Genomic DNA, 13,613 nt, shown 5'->3' with positions numbered 1-13,613 from the left:
ACTGTGGCCATCAGAAATGCCCATGGGCTCCTGGGTTCCCATTTGTTCATGTGGGACCTAGTGTCAGGGAGGTAATGTGGTCGCTCCTCTTTGGCATTGCACCAGTATGGCTGAAGCATAGCACAAGTCTGCCTTCTGCAAAGCTGTGGTAAGAATGTTGCTCTTCTTCTGGACTACATCTCTACATCACCAGGAGGTCTCCTGAATGCAAACTCCTACATGTGGCAAACAGCTGAGTAAACACCCATCTGACACAACCTCAAAATTCCTCGGCGATGCTCAGGACCAACACCCCCTGGAGCCAAAGCACAAGAGCTAGCCAGCTATGCATGAGGCCTGACAGCCACTTCCATAACCCAGCCTTCCTGATGACATCTGTGGACACACAGGTCTTATGTCTCAAGACTGTCCTCCAGAGCCTGGCTAGGTATTTCCCTTCTCTGGGCTTTGGCTTTATTGATGGCAGAATGTGACCTGTCTAAAGTGCTTTCCAGGTCAGGTGCAGTTTCCAGTAAGTTTATTACTGTTTTTCATAGAATGTACACTAAGATATGTATCTCTGCATTTTCAAGGACCATGACTCTCCTGCCAATATGATCCCTGTTTTCATTTTGTTTTTAAACCAAACTCAAGTACAATGATAGCGAAAACTTCCTGTCAATCTTGAGACTAGCTGATCTCCAGCCTCAAATTCATTTTGTGGGGCTGAAGAGATGGCTCAGCAGTTAAGAACACTGGTTGTTCTTACAGAAGACCCAGGTTCGAATCCCAGCACCTACATGGCAACTAGCAACTGTCCATAACTCCAGTCCCAGGGGATCCGACAGCCTCTTCTGACCTTCGAGGGCACTGCACGACACAGGTGCACTTACCTACATGCAGGCGATACAGCATACACAGAAAATAAAAATAAATTTTTTTTTTTAAAAAATCACTTTGTATTTAGTTTGATCATTTTTCACACATCTTCAGTCTTCCCCCTCAAAGCCTCCTGTTCTCTTGTCATGGAGCACTGGCACATGTGTTAGTGACTGTAACAAGACTGCTGCTCTTGTCTACTCAGGCTATTGCCTTCTTCCTGGCTCTCTGCTATGCTCTGGAGGTGAGGTTTCCAGAAGAATGAAGCCGGCTAAATGCAGCAATGTTAACATGTATACTGGAGCTTTTGCAGTCCTAGCTCTGAATAATGGCCCTCCCTATGTCAATATTTCTCCTGTCTTCATTATTAAAAACTAAGAGTATATTTTTTCAGTGAAAACATCCAATCTGAGCCCTTTTTTTGCTTATCGGGTAGAATCCTGGGGAGGTACAGAAAAGCTCCTTTCTGCTCAGAGGCCAAGCCGCAGGCCCCACCTTGGATCAGGCCCAAGCCCCAGCCCTTCCTGGAGCCTCATGTGGTGCTGCCAAGCACAGGCTGGAAGCCGAACTGCCACGTTCACACACACTCTCCTTTACGTTCCTCAGACAGTTGTTACTAATTTAGAGAGCCTGAGGTTTAGACATCAACCAACACTTTCCACTTAAATCACTTAGGTATACATTCTTCTCCGAAAACCTTGTTTTGCTGAAATTAGTAATTATCTGTAAGCTACACCAGCCCACCCCAGCTTTGGTTGTCTGGACATGCTCAGTGTTGTGTTGGTGACTGCATACACAGGCATTGGCAACAGCTCACTGAGAGGGGAAGGGGCTGGTTCTCTTAAGAATTGTGACGCATCTTTGTCCCTATGCAACCGTATTTGATGGGCCCAAGCTGGTTTAATCTAGCAAACTTCAAAGCTCTAGAAGGCTCTGCCCAGGTCCCAGTCCTATCCCCTGGTAACTGGCAGCTCACTGGCTGTCTCAGCAGCAGCTGCACTTCTAAGTCCTTGATTGGGCTAGCAAAGACCGCCCTGGTTTGGGCCTTGCACTGACCTAGACATCACCCCTAGGTAGCCTATCTTCATCTGGCAGTGAAAGAATACATGGAAGGCCCTCTCAAAGGTGGGCCCTAGGACCTTGCAATTTCATGGTGGTTTTCTAGTCTGTGTTTTGACCTCTGAACTCTGTAGTGTGTTCTCACAAAAGCAGACAAAAAAAGGCAATCTAGAGCCACTGCTATGCACATCAATTGTGAATATTTGTCTTCCATTCAGATACCTAGAAAGCAAACTTTGTTTTCATGGTGATACAAATTAGTATGTCAATTCTGGTATTCCAGAGCTCCCAGGTCCTGCTGTGGATCACAAACAAGCATACATGTCCAGAGCTGTCATGTAGTGAGGGAACCATACCTACCCTAGAGTAGCAGACTGAGAAGCCTGTGAAGTTCTGTTCTCTAGAGAGAACACTGCCACTAGGAAATGGTACACATCTCACCATGAAGCTAACTTACCAAAGCTCATGCTTTCCCCTATCACAATGGGAGCATGGTACCGCCACTGCAGTTTGGGTAGTTGGGTGGGGTCTGGCATTTTGTGAGGATTCGGGGGCCAGGAGTTTGTCTGGAGAAGTTGGGAGGAAAAACGGGCTTGGAGCATCTGCCGTAGCAGGGTGAAAGGCACCATTCCCAGAGAGCCTCAGTTCGGAAGGCTTTGTTGGCAGGTGCCAAAGCTGTGAAAGTCTGTGTGGAGCCCTGCAGATACCTACTTGGGAGTTGCTGTGCTCATCTGGGCCCTGAGAAAGAGTTGACAGCCGTGCCAGGTGGGAGGCAGAAAGCTGGTGAAACTGGATAGAGTTGTACAGTGATGAGACCTAAGGAAGGTGACAGCCATGAGTACCTGGAGGTGGCAGAACTGCAGAAAGGGCTTGAATGGGGTGGGGATAATTGGGGGCAAGAGTAGGGCAGCATAGCCAGCACCAGCACATGGCATGTGCATTACCTTGATCTCAGACCCCCATAGTTTTTCTGGTTTTCAGCCAGCCCCTGGAACAGCAACCCCGCAACCCAGCTTACGCTCCTCCTGGATGGATCCGTCTATAACCATTTCTTTTCCCATACAGGAAAAGTATCCCGACACTGTGCACCTCCCAGAGGGGGCGTGCTCCCACTGCATGGAGATCCACAGCACCAGCCGGCCAGGGTAAGCCTGTTCAGAATCACAACCTCACAGCCCTGGAAACAGGACTGTTCACAGTAGGGACTAAACAGAAACTACCCAAGGAAGACTAAGGATACCCATTGACAGTGGAAACAGGCAGATTCTGGGTAAATGTTTAGAGGCCTGTTGAAACAAGGAGGAATGGAGTGCTGGACTGAGTAAGAAATGAAATTTCCAGCAACAAAGTAGGTGCTTACACAATATCCTATCACTCTCAGATCATTTTCAAAGTATATTATGTCCCATGTTCACACTAGGAACATCCTGTTGCTTGTCTTGTTACTTATCATACTGATGTTTTCCACAGTGAGTAAAAGTATGTTGTTGTGGCCCTGGTTTCCATTAGCTGTAGAACTAATCACATTTTCTTCCCCTGTGGGTAGACATCTTTAGGAGCAGGTAAGCCTGCCAGACAGAAACTAGGTGCCAACAGGCTAATCTTTTTACCACATTCCAGAAGCACTTAACATTTCACTTCTTTTTCAGGTTTGAACTTGTGGTTGTTTGGAGGATACAAATAAATGAGGAAGGGAAGGTTTCCCCAAAGCTGGATCTCCTCACCAAAGTCCCACAGCGAGGTAGGGCTCTGGGTATGGCCACCCTTTCTAGGAGACTTCTCAGTGTACCTAACAAAGCCACCTGTGTAACTCATCCAGCTTTACATGGCAAGAATCAAAATTGAAAATCTCATTGTACTTTGTCTAATCAATAACCACCCAAAAACATGTAAGGGCGCTGTTCCCGAGGCCCTTGCAGGCTGTGTGCTGGAAGTCATTCTCCCTGCCTCAAGCTGCAAGGGGAAAGCTCCCTTTGGGTCCTCCCTGTCTCTAGTGCTTCCTGTTGTGTGGCAGTTGGGGGAGGGAGGGTCTGGTTAGGCAGACACTTGAGGTTTCTTACAAGGTTTATGTTTTCTTCACAGCCCTGGTGTTGGACAAAAACAGAGTCATAGAAACCGCCCCTTCGAGCTTCCAGACCCTGCTAGGAGTACTTGGAATTGAAGCTGCTCTAGACAGCCTGATAAAATTGCTTTGTGTGGGGAACAACTAGCTCCCAGCAGGATAACATGCAGGAATAAGATGCTGAACTGAGAAGTGTGTGACTTCTGTTATGAACATTTGTTTTTTTAGAAACCACATCCTTCAAATGTGCTTTTGTGTGCACTAGTAGCACAGTAGAAAACGTGAGAAAACAGCTCTTCAGGTACAAAATGTCAAAAGCAACACGTATAGTGCTTTTTGCAAGTAAGTTTAACATTTGAGAAAAATGTACCAAGAATGGTTGTCCACTCTGCGGTGGATGTGGAGGAGCTGTGCCTAACCTCCACCTCACAGCAACATCTCCCAACAACTCTTCATGTTCTTCTTGGTCTTCCACCAAAAAGTTGGGCTGTTAGCTTTAAAATAACGACCTCGCTGTTCCCTTCACATGGGACCTTCAGTGAAGAGCCTCTCAACAGGCTGAATGTGGTACATGACTAATCCCAGGACTTGAGACTGAAGCAGGAGGATCCCAAGTTTAAAGCCAGCCTGGGCTACATTGTGAGACACTGTCTCAAAACACTAAGGGCTAGGATAAATCTCCATGGTACAAAAGCCTAATATGCACATGGCCCTAGATTCAATCCCCAGCACCACTTAAGGCCCACCGACAGTTCAAGGTTATGTCATCTCAGACAGAGAACTGAGATTTGGTGAGTACTTTAGTTACCTATTAAAATGCTGCCAGGATGAGGGGTTGATATGGGTATCCTAGATTCTGAGGAAAGGGCAGAAACACAGTGGGGCTTATGCAGGAGGGGTGCTGCATCTGTGTTCTTTATGTCAGGAGAGGTTGCTTGTTTCCATTCTGTCTATCCAAGACAGAGCCCCTCACTAAGCAAATAATTCTCAAAGGCCAGCCAGAGTTGCAGACCACCTTCCAAAAATGCATCTTTCCCTGAGACTGCTCTGGAGCCTGGGGCCCAACCATCCCAACACTAGTCCATCTCCAAACCAGTCAACCTTGAGTCAAGACAAAACCAAAGGCCAGTTGCCCCTACACATCCCTAGAGCCATAAGAGCAGGACCTTTAAGCACCTGACTCAGGTGAAGGCTAGAAGTCCGTATCCCAGCATGCACCACAGCCAGAAGAAAATCAAATGCACAAGTGTCTTTGTACCTGAGTGTTCGTTCAATAGTTAGAATTAGGACAGAATTTAACAAATTCTACAAGAGTTGGCTTGATTCAAACAAGTATAATTCTCAAATTATCACAAAATTTCCCACAAAAGTTTACAATCAGCAAAATATTTTCCTCATTTTTCATGTAGCATTTTTATATAGCTCCGTGGTTTTGCTATTACATGTTACAGTAAGCCTTCATTAGTCCCTCAAAAGGATGATATAAATAATCAGTCTGTACAGCCTACCATATGATAAAAAAATGAAGCCAAAACTCCCAATGATTTCATAGCAGCCAGGCACACTTTTGGTGACCCCAATAAGAATCCTCTCCGCGCCAGCCAGGAGCCTTGTACAGCCTTGATGGGAACAGCAAGGCCCTGGGCCTGCCTACCCGACATGCCTCAGGCTAACCCAAGGGAGGAATGTGGCTTGGGAGGAAAGGAAACCTTGTTCCTCAACCACCCAAGACACAAGAGTGCCAGGAAAACTCTGGGCTGTCGGGCAGACCCACCCCAGCTGGCCACAGCAGCTCAGTGAGTTACAGCTCTGCTTCCAGCTCCAACAGCAGCAATTTCAGGTAGGAAAGAACTACTCATCTCCCCCTCGAGTTAAAGATAAAATCATAAAGCAGAATCAAAAAGTCAATGCTCATATGAATGGTGTCCACCCTGACCTGAGTCTTGCGCTCCCTGCTGCCTCTTTACAGAGCCATGGGCTTTAGTACCTCCACAGGGACCCTGAGTCTAGACCACTCAGAACCAATGTTCACACTAGCCACGCTCTGCAGCAGGGAACTAACCAAAGCCTGTGTTGATGTGTGGCTTGCATTGAAAAAGTGACCAGTAACAGCTGGGAACATTCCAGTAGTAGTCCATGTTTTCTTGAAAGTTCAAACTATAAGATATTTATGACAATTCAAGTTTTTTATGTTAAGAGTCTGGTGGTAGGAGATCCAAACCTTGGGTCTTAATAATAAGGCTTTTTGCATTAAAGAATTAGACATGAGCCCTGGTTGAAAGAACTATCTAGAATGTCTTCCCAGGGGCTTAACGGACACTTCCACTCTAAGGAAGTGGGTGGCTTCCTGGGCCACAGCACTCACATCCTACATTCCTTGTCCTGGAAGATATTTCTAGTGCTCTTTAATTCCTTTTCTCTGAGAGGCAATCTCACCTCAACAGGTGTTAAAAGCAAAAACATTCACAGCCAAGTCACCCAACACAACCAAAAATAGCTCTGTCATTCAATTTTCACATTCAAGTTTCAAAGACACTGCAGGGGAATAAACGTTAGACCTTATGGAGAACTAATGTGCAATCTTCACGTTCCTTGAACCGAGTCGACCTCACAGTGTCATCTTTGGCGTGCACAGTCTTTGAGTAATAGTTGACTATCTTGCTGTCCAGTTTATACTGGTGAGGAATGCTCTCATAGGGCTTGAGGTCGAGATCCAGTACAGACACAGAGAAGGCTAGCCGAGACCTTGATGAGGGAACAACAGGCCTCTGGTCAGAGCTGCAAGTAACAAAAGCAATTTCAGATTACACCGGCCCTCAGACCTTACCAGCCCAGCTCTCAGCACCCAGTCTATGTCTGTGTGCATCTACTGTTGTGCCAGCTGCACACACTAGTACATGAGGCTTCTGCCAGGTAACCGCCTGCTGTGACACAGGCCAGCACACTGTCGGGGGAGAGGATTAAAATAGGAGAAGATGGAAAAGCCATTATGTGGAATGTGTGAGTGATAGTCCCCATGCTCCAGTAGTATAACGAATGCTGAAAAAGTCACTTTATCATAAGCCAAGTATTACAGAACCTAAGAAAAAGTAAAAACTAGATCAGCTGTGCAGCAGCCAGATGGATGAATGTTGAAAACAGACTCTCATTATGTGCTTTCCCAGGCTGCTGGGAATGTACCTCCTTTATGCTTTTCCCATTTGGAGAGGTAGCTGGTTTCATGTTTTACTCTCAAGTCACATCTTCAATGCCTTGTATTTTGTTTATCAGGTTTTTATAAATATCAGAAAAGTTATAGAGCAGTATGAAAAGCTTATAGCAGTAAGAACTCAAAACATTTTGGAATAACTTGGAATCTGATACTGAAGTCACTGTGTATCCTACTTTGCTCTGAGAACTCGGCACACAAAATTCAAACTACTGACTGAGTGACATTTAATTAATCCTAAGTTATCATTAAAAATAAGATGGAAGCCGGGCATGGCGGTGCACACCTGTAATCCCAGCACTCGGGAGGCAGAGACAGGCGGATCTCTGTGAGTTCAAGGCCAGTGTGGTCTACATAGCGAGTTCCAGGACAGCTGGGGGCACAGGGAGACCCTGTCTCAAAAAAATAAAAAAAATTAAAAAAAAAGTAAAATGTCACTTCCCCCTTCAAGACTTACCTAGGGATTGTTTCCTGAATCAGTAAATATTCTAAAAGTTACCTAAGGAAAATTACCCCCAAAAAATTTAACTGTAGGCCGGGCATGGTGACACACGCCTTTAATCCCAGCACTCGGGAGGCAGAGGCAGGCGGATCTCTGTGAGTTCAAGGCCAGCCTGGTCTACATAGTTCCAGGACAGCTGGGGCTACAGGGAGACCCTGTCTCAAAAAAAAAAAAAAAAAAAAAAATGGAGAGGGGCTGGAGAGATGGCTTGGCAGTTAAGAGCACTGACTGCTCTTGCAGACCCCAGTTCAATTCCCAGCACCCACATGGTGGCTAACAACTGTAACTCCAGTTCCAGGGGATCCGACGCCTTCTTTTGACCTCCAAGGGTACTGCATGACACAGGTGCACTTACATGCAGGCAATACACTCATAAACTAAAATTAACAAATAAAACATTAAAAAAAAAATGGAGAGGCTGGAGAGATGGTTCAGTGGTTAAGAGCACTGACTGCTCTTGCAGAAGATCCAGGTTTGATTCCCAACATCCATGTGGCAGTTAACAGCCATCAGTAACTCCAGTTCCAGGGGATCCAATGCCCTCTTCTGACCTCCATGGGCACTGCATGACACAGGTGCACTTACAAACATGCAGACTACATTTATACACATAAAAAATAAAAGATGGACAAACACCAGTTTCAAAGATGCCTGAGTTGGAAGCCCAAACACTGACAAGCATGGGCCCGTTCTAAGTAGGCTCAATTCTTGCTCCGGAATCCTGTTTATACAGGGGAAAAAAATGAATTGGACTCAGTCGCAGGGTGACTGGTGACCACAAGCTCCAAATAATCCAAAGGCAGAAGCCAGTGTACACCACCCTCTTACACAGAAAAGCCTCAGGATCTAAGGCTAAGACTGAACAGGAGGCCCCAGGAGCACGCATCCCTACTGCCATGACCACATGACCCTCTAGCAGCCTTGGATACTGGTGCTAGAATGATCTGGAGTCAGGAGAGCTGCTGCCTCACTTGGACAGCTCTTCTCCAGGGTACTAACCAGATGTGAGGGATTAGGGGGTGAGTAGGGAAGCCAAAGATGCCCACGCCCAGCTTTTACCTCTTGCCTTAAATATAATTCATATTTATCAGTGTATTTATTAATATGAAATAAAATACTGAACCTGACGAAAAGCTCAGGATGAAATGTTAAGACAAAATACTAATATAAAATTCATAAGCAAATGGCTGCACAATAACCCAACCATTTCATTATTTTTGCACATGGTTTTCAAATTTTTGAACCAAAATCATGCTACAAAGTGCATTTCCACATAGCACCGGAGCCTCTGAGAGTTCTACAGATGAGAATTTGAGGAGAAGAACCAGAAAAAAGGTCCTACCAAGTCACACACTTAGAGGTGGTGGATTGCCCTTTGCCCCTTATCTCCTTGCCATTTTTTTTGTTTTTTTTGAGACAGGGTCTCCCTGTAGCCCCAGCTGTCCTGAAACTCACTATGTAGCCCCAGCTGTCTGAAACTCACTATGCAGACCAGGCTGGCCTTGAACTCACAGAGATCCACCTGCCTCTGCCTCCCGAGTGCTGGGATTAAAGGCATGCGCCACCATGCCCAGTTTATCTCTTTGCCATCTTAACAAAGGCAAAAGGGAGATGCTGCTCAGATTGAGCCTGGCCACTATAGCCAACCATACACCTCTGAGATTCTATCATTTCCATATCATTGATGGTCTCTCAGTATTTTTTTTAAAGCTTAAAAGTGAAACAATCTCCCTCTGTCTCTTGAAAAAAGACCAGATGTAATGCTTAATGGGTATCAATCCTCTGCCTCCAGCCCTTCTGGATATGTCCTCTCCCCATCCCAGCAATTGATTTCTGCTGGGCAGTTGGTTAAGGGTGTGGAAAGAACACCAGCCTTCAGCTCTCCCATGTGAATTGTACAGCTCACTAACAGCCTTTTCTGCAACTGCATCTGAGCACCCTGCATTCAAGTACCTTCCATTTCTCAACTGTCATTGACCAGGCAGGGGAGAAGGTAATACTATCTTTACGGGTGGCTCTCATCTAGCACAGTAGCGTAATCCAGGCAAGGGTTCCTCACAGATAAGCTACGGGGCTACTTCCTTAGGGGGATGACAAGACTTTGTACTAAACAGACCCAACTATCTGTGCTCCAGTTATTCCCTAGAAATATTACTCAACATGTCACACCAGAAAGTAGATGATTCTATGCTTGACTAGAATTCTATGCTTGACTAGAACTAGACTGAGAATCACTAAGCTCAAAAACATCAGAAAGATAGGTAGTTGGCAGCCATCCAAGCGACCAGGGTCATCCTGACCAGGAACACATCAGAATGAGGACCATTCCAGAAAGACATTGTGTAGGGTTTGGCGCCTCTAAGATGCTAGTTAAAAGATGATCAGGCACTTTCTGACTTACTGAAAAAAGCAAAAGGAGGCAACTATATTAACCATAGCATTTAGAGAGGTAGGAAATATGCTGGTTATTCAGAAGTTGAGCCAGAACAACAAATACGCTGTTTGGGAGGTTTAAAAATAAGTCATGGCTGTGAAAGTCAGCTCATCCCCACAAACTGTAGAGTTCAAAGCTCCAGCCTGGATAGGGCTTGGGCTTCCTCTGAAAGGAATTTGCTACTGTATTTTCTTAGAATAATCAAAGTTCCAATTTAATTCATAAATACAATAAGACTTTTTAAAATAGAAAACTCTTTGTTAATCTACATAAAAGCCTTTGATTACAAGTTTCTAGAGAACAATGAATAAACATCAACCTTCCCCCCAAAAGTCTTATAAAGAAAAGGCCCTGTGATATTAAATATACCAAAGATGCAGTGGCCCCATCAGGTGGGTCTCTAAATATGGGCGCCTACTCATCACTATTGCTCCATACAACTTTTAGACCAAGGCAGGTGTCATGCCTCACCTTGAATCCTGCAAACAAGGGGAGAGTGCGATCATGATGGAGCAGTCTTTGGCCGTCATAGCAACACGGTACTGCTGCACCTGTGGGAGGTGGGGGGAGAAGTCAGTCAGCTCCAAGTCATACAACCTCTCCACCAAGTCAGCAACTGGCTCCCATGACAAAACCCGAGGATAAGGTTAGGAGAATGGTTGGCACTGAGCAGTAAGTGGGAAGTCATTCCTGTGACAACACACAAATAAGACCCCACCCCATCTTCTGACCTCTCACTGCAAGCACTTGGACCCCAAATGTACCCCTGAAACATGATTTGCCATCAGCAAGTTAACCGGTCCGTCTTGGGGGGAGGGAGGCAAGAAGTTGCTTTAGCACACCCAGTATGTTGACCACACTGAGTATTTAGTATCATTCGTACTTTCTAGACACTCATGGGACATTGTGAGGAAGACCACTGATTAGAAGAGCCAACATTCTAAGGGCTCCATGTGCTTTAACTGCATCGTTGGCAACCTGACAGGGCAGGAACTGAGGTGTCCCTCTGTATAAATGAGAAAATTGATGGAGAACTGCTAGGTGATGACAGGGCTACACTCACAGGTGCCATGGCTCTGAACCAAGCTCTTCCTCAGTATGAGATGAGCAAACACGGGTCTGCATCATGGACCCACAGCAGTGCCTGCCAGGGCCTCCAGTGCAAATACTACTCAGGTGCAACGGGCACATGTGGAGAGACTAAAAGGTCAGCAGTTATGAAAGGGTCCACAATAGTCACCTTTGCAGCATACGATGTGCGGCAGTTGATTATCCCTTTGTTCTTTGGATTCTGATATTTCATTTGAGTATTTTAGATTAGAGAGCTCCCATGTTTACAAAAATTAACTAGTTACACAAAAGGAGTTGGGCTTTACATTATCAGTGGCCTTAGCATCTGATCAGATCTGATTTCCCTTTGACTTCACATAGCCAGGAGGAGCTGCCCTAGGAAAAGCTCCAAGCACAATGCATAGCAAGTCAGCTGGCTCTTCAGGGCCTGAGAAACCTGGGAGTAGGAAACACCTAGCTCCCATCCTTACACCCTCCAGTTAGCAAAGAAATTCATTATTTTATGACACATGTCCAAAATCCCAGTCAAAAAAAGAGCTTAATATAAAATGTCCTTAGGATAGTACCACACTTTCTGTCCAAGTACAAAACCAAGAACCCATACAACACAGATTTTAAAGCCTAAAAACTAAAGAGCTTTACATGATACAGTGTTAATTCAAAGGCTAAAGAGAAGAGTCTGGAAAAAATATATACTCAACCTAAAACTGAAATGCCGAGCATGGTGATGCATGCTTTAGTTCCAGCACTTGTGGAAAGAGAAGGCAGTTGAATCACTGCAAGATTGAGGCCAGCCAGGTCTACAATAGTGAGTTTCAGGTCAGCTGGGATTACAGGGAGACTCTGTCCCCAAAAAACCCAAAACCAAAGCAAAGCTGAAAGCAACATGAAAAATGTTTAAGGCCTAGCCAGGTGTAGTGGTATACATCTACAATCCCAGCACTTAGAAGGTAGAGACAGGAGAATCAGGGGTTCAATATCATCCCCTGCTGTAACAGTGAATTCAAGGCTAGCCTAGCTACACATGAAATAAATTTAAGTCCTATATATGAAAAGATAATCTTGCTATAAATCAAGGAAATATAAATTTTAACAGAGAAGCCTTTACTTCAAAGAGATCAATCCCAAAGCTGGATCAAAATGATGGTAGCCTGGCAGTCCTGCAAGGTCTGGCAGAGGCAAACCTAAAACTCTCTCTGGAAAAAAAGATGATCCTAGGAATCAAATGATTCCTAAAATGATTGTGAAAATACAATTTCTGGCACACAAGCAAAATATACAGGCACGAGAAGACAGGATGACATACATACAAGCCAACAAAAGAACAGCAGGGCGGGCAGACACGGAAGAGTCTATACGTCCTATTCAATCTTGCTGAGAACTAAAAACCGCTCTAAAAACAAATCCCACTTTGTTTTCTAAAAGAGCTACAACTGAAGAACAACCCCACAATAGGAGACAGAGAGATGCACAGGGACTCCAGCTGCTGGAGGCACCAGACATACATGCTGGTCCACTCAAAGAATCAGACCAAACAACCCCAGAAGAAAACTGGAAACTATAAAAATGAGCCATTTAGAAATTTTAGAATTTAAATATAAAAACCAACATTAACTAGTCAGCAGATGTTTTTAATGACAGATTATGAAAAAAAAAAAAAACTGAAGAAATGTGACATTGGATAGATGGGAGTAATTATAACAAAAGCAACAAAACTGCCTGACCAAGCCAGCCTTTGACATAAGCTAGGAGGCAGCTGACCACTGTGATGTAAAGTCTGTTCCAAGGCCAACTGTGATCTCCACATTTGTTATTTAAGAAGTGTAATACTAGCTATGCAGATAGGAGTTGGACAAAGAAAGGTGACAATTTGGGGGTTGGGACCAAAGAAGAAAAGAAATGGGGGGGAAAGGAGCAAAAGCTAAAGAGAATTGCTAAATTGAAAGAAAAAAAGCAAGCATCCAAAATGGAGCAGAGAAAGGAAAAGAGACGCAAAACAGAATGGGTGGGAACAGGACACTGAAGGCAGAGAGAACACATGTGATTCAAACCTAAAACAGTATAGACAAATACAAAACCTGTCAAAGTTTGGGCCAAAGGTTTTTTCTAAATTAAAGACACCAAGCCCTACAGATTCAAGAATGTCTCCAAAACCTAATATCTCTTACCACTAAGAAAAAAGTAAAATGCACTACCAAGCACTCCTGCACTAAAGGATACAGTAGAAGGTGTTCTTGGGTATGGTGGCTCACACCTATAATCCTAGCACTTAGGGAGGCTGAAGGAGGAGGACCATGAGTTGGAAGCCAGCTTGGACTACATGAGAACCTGTCTCAAATAATTTATAAAAACAAGGTCCCTAGATTTAAACAACAAAATGGAAATAATAGTCTTCATTTAAAAAAAAAAAAAATATATA

At 44.7% G+C, this 13,613-nt stretch overlaps 2 protein-coding genes across 5 annotated transcripts in view; one reads left to right on the top strand and one right to left on the bottom strand.

The window, feature by feature from the left end:
* Positions 1 to 6,423, top strand: part of Cenpp (centromere protein P) — a 244,387-nt gene extending 237,964 nt beyond the window's left edge. For all 3 annotated transcript variants that reach the window (XM_029556085.1, XM_008852927.3, XM_029556079.1), the window contains 3 exons: positions 2,983 to 3,062; positions 3,567 to 3,658; positions 4,000 to 6,423. In XM_029556085.1, the coding sequence (XP_029411945.1) occupies positions 2,983 to 3,062; positions 3,567 to 3,658; positions 4,000 to 4,127 (300 nt within the window). In that variant the 3' untranslated portion in view covers positions 4,128 to 6,423. The remainder of the gene's footprint in view (positions 1 to 2,982; positions 3,063 to 3,566; positions 3,659 to 3,999) is intronic.
* Ippk (inositol-pentakisphosphate 2-kinase) overlaps positions 5,299 to 13,613 on the bottom strand; it is a gene marked incomplete in the record, with an annotated part of 46,589 nt that continues 38,274 nt past the window's right edge. Inside the window, 2 exon segments of one of the 2 annotated variants that reach the window (XM_008852874.3) lie at positions 5,299 to 6,757; positions 10,595 to 10,674. In XM_008852874.3, the coding sequence (XP_008851096.1) occupies positions 6,532 to 6,757; positions 10,595 to 10,674 (306 nt within the window). 2 annotated transcript variants of the gene reach the window in all.

This window comes from Nannospalax galili, unplaced genomic scaffold (assembly GCF_000622305.1).
Source record: "Nannospalax galili isolate Female #2095 unplaced genomic scaffold, S.galili_v1.0 scaffold1532, whole genome shotgun sequence".
NCBI lineage: Eukaryota > Metazoa > Chordata > Mammalia > Rodentia > Spalacidae > Nannospalax > Nannospalax galili.
The sequence above is the reverse complement of the archived record's forward strand: the minus strand, read 5'-3'. Positions and strand labels throughout refer to the sequence as shown.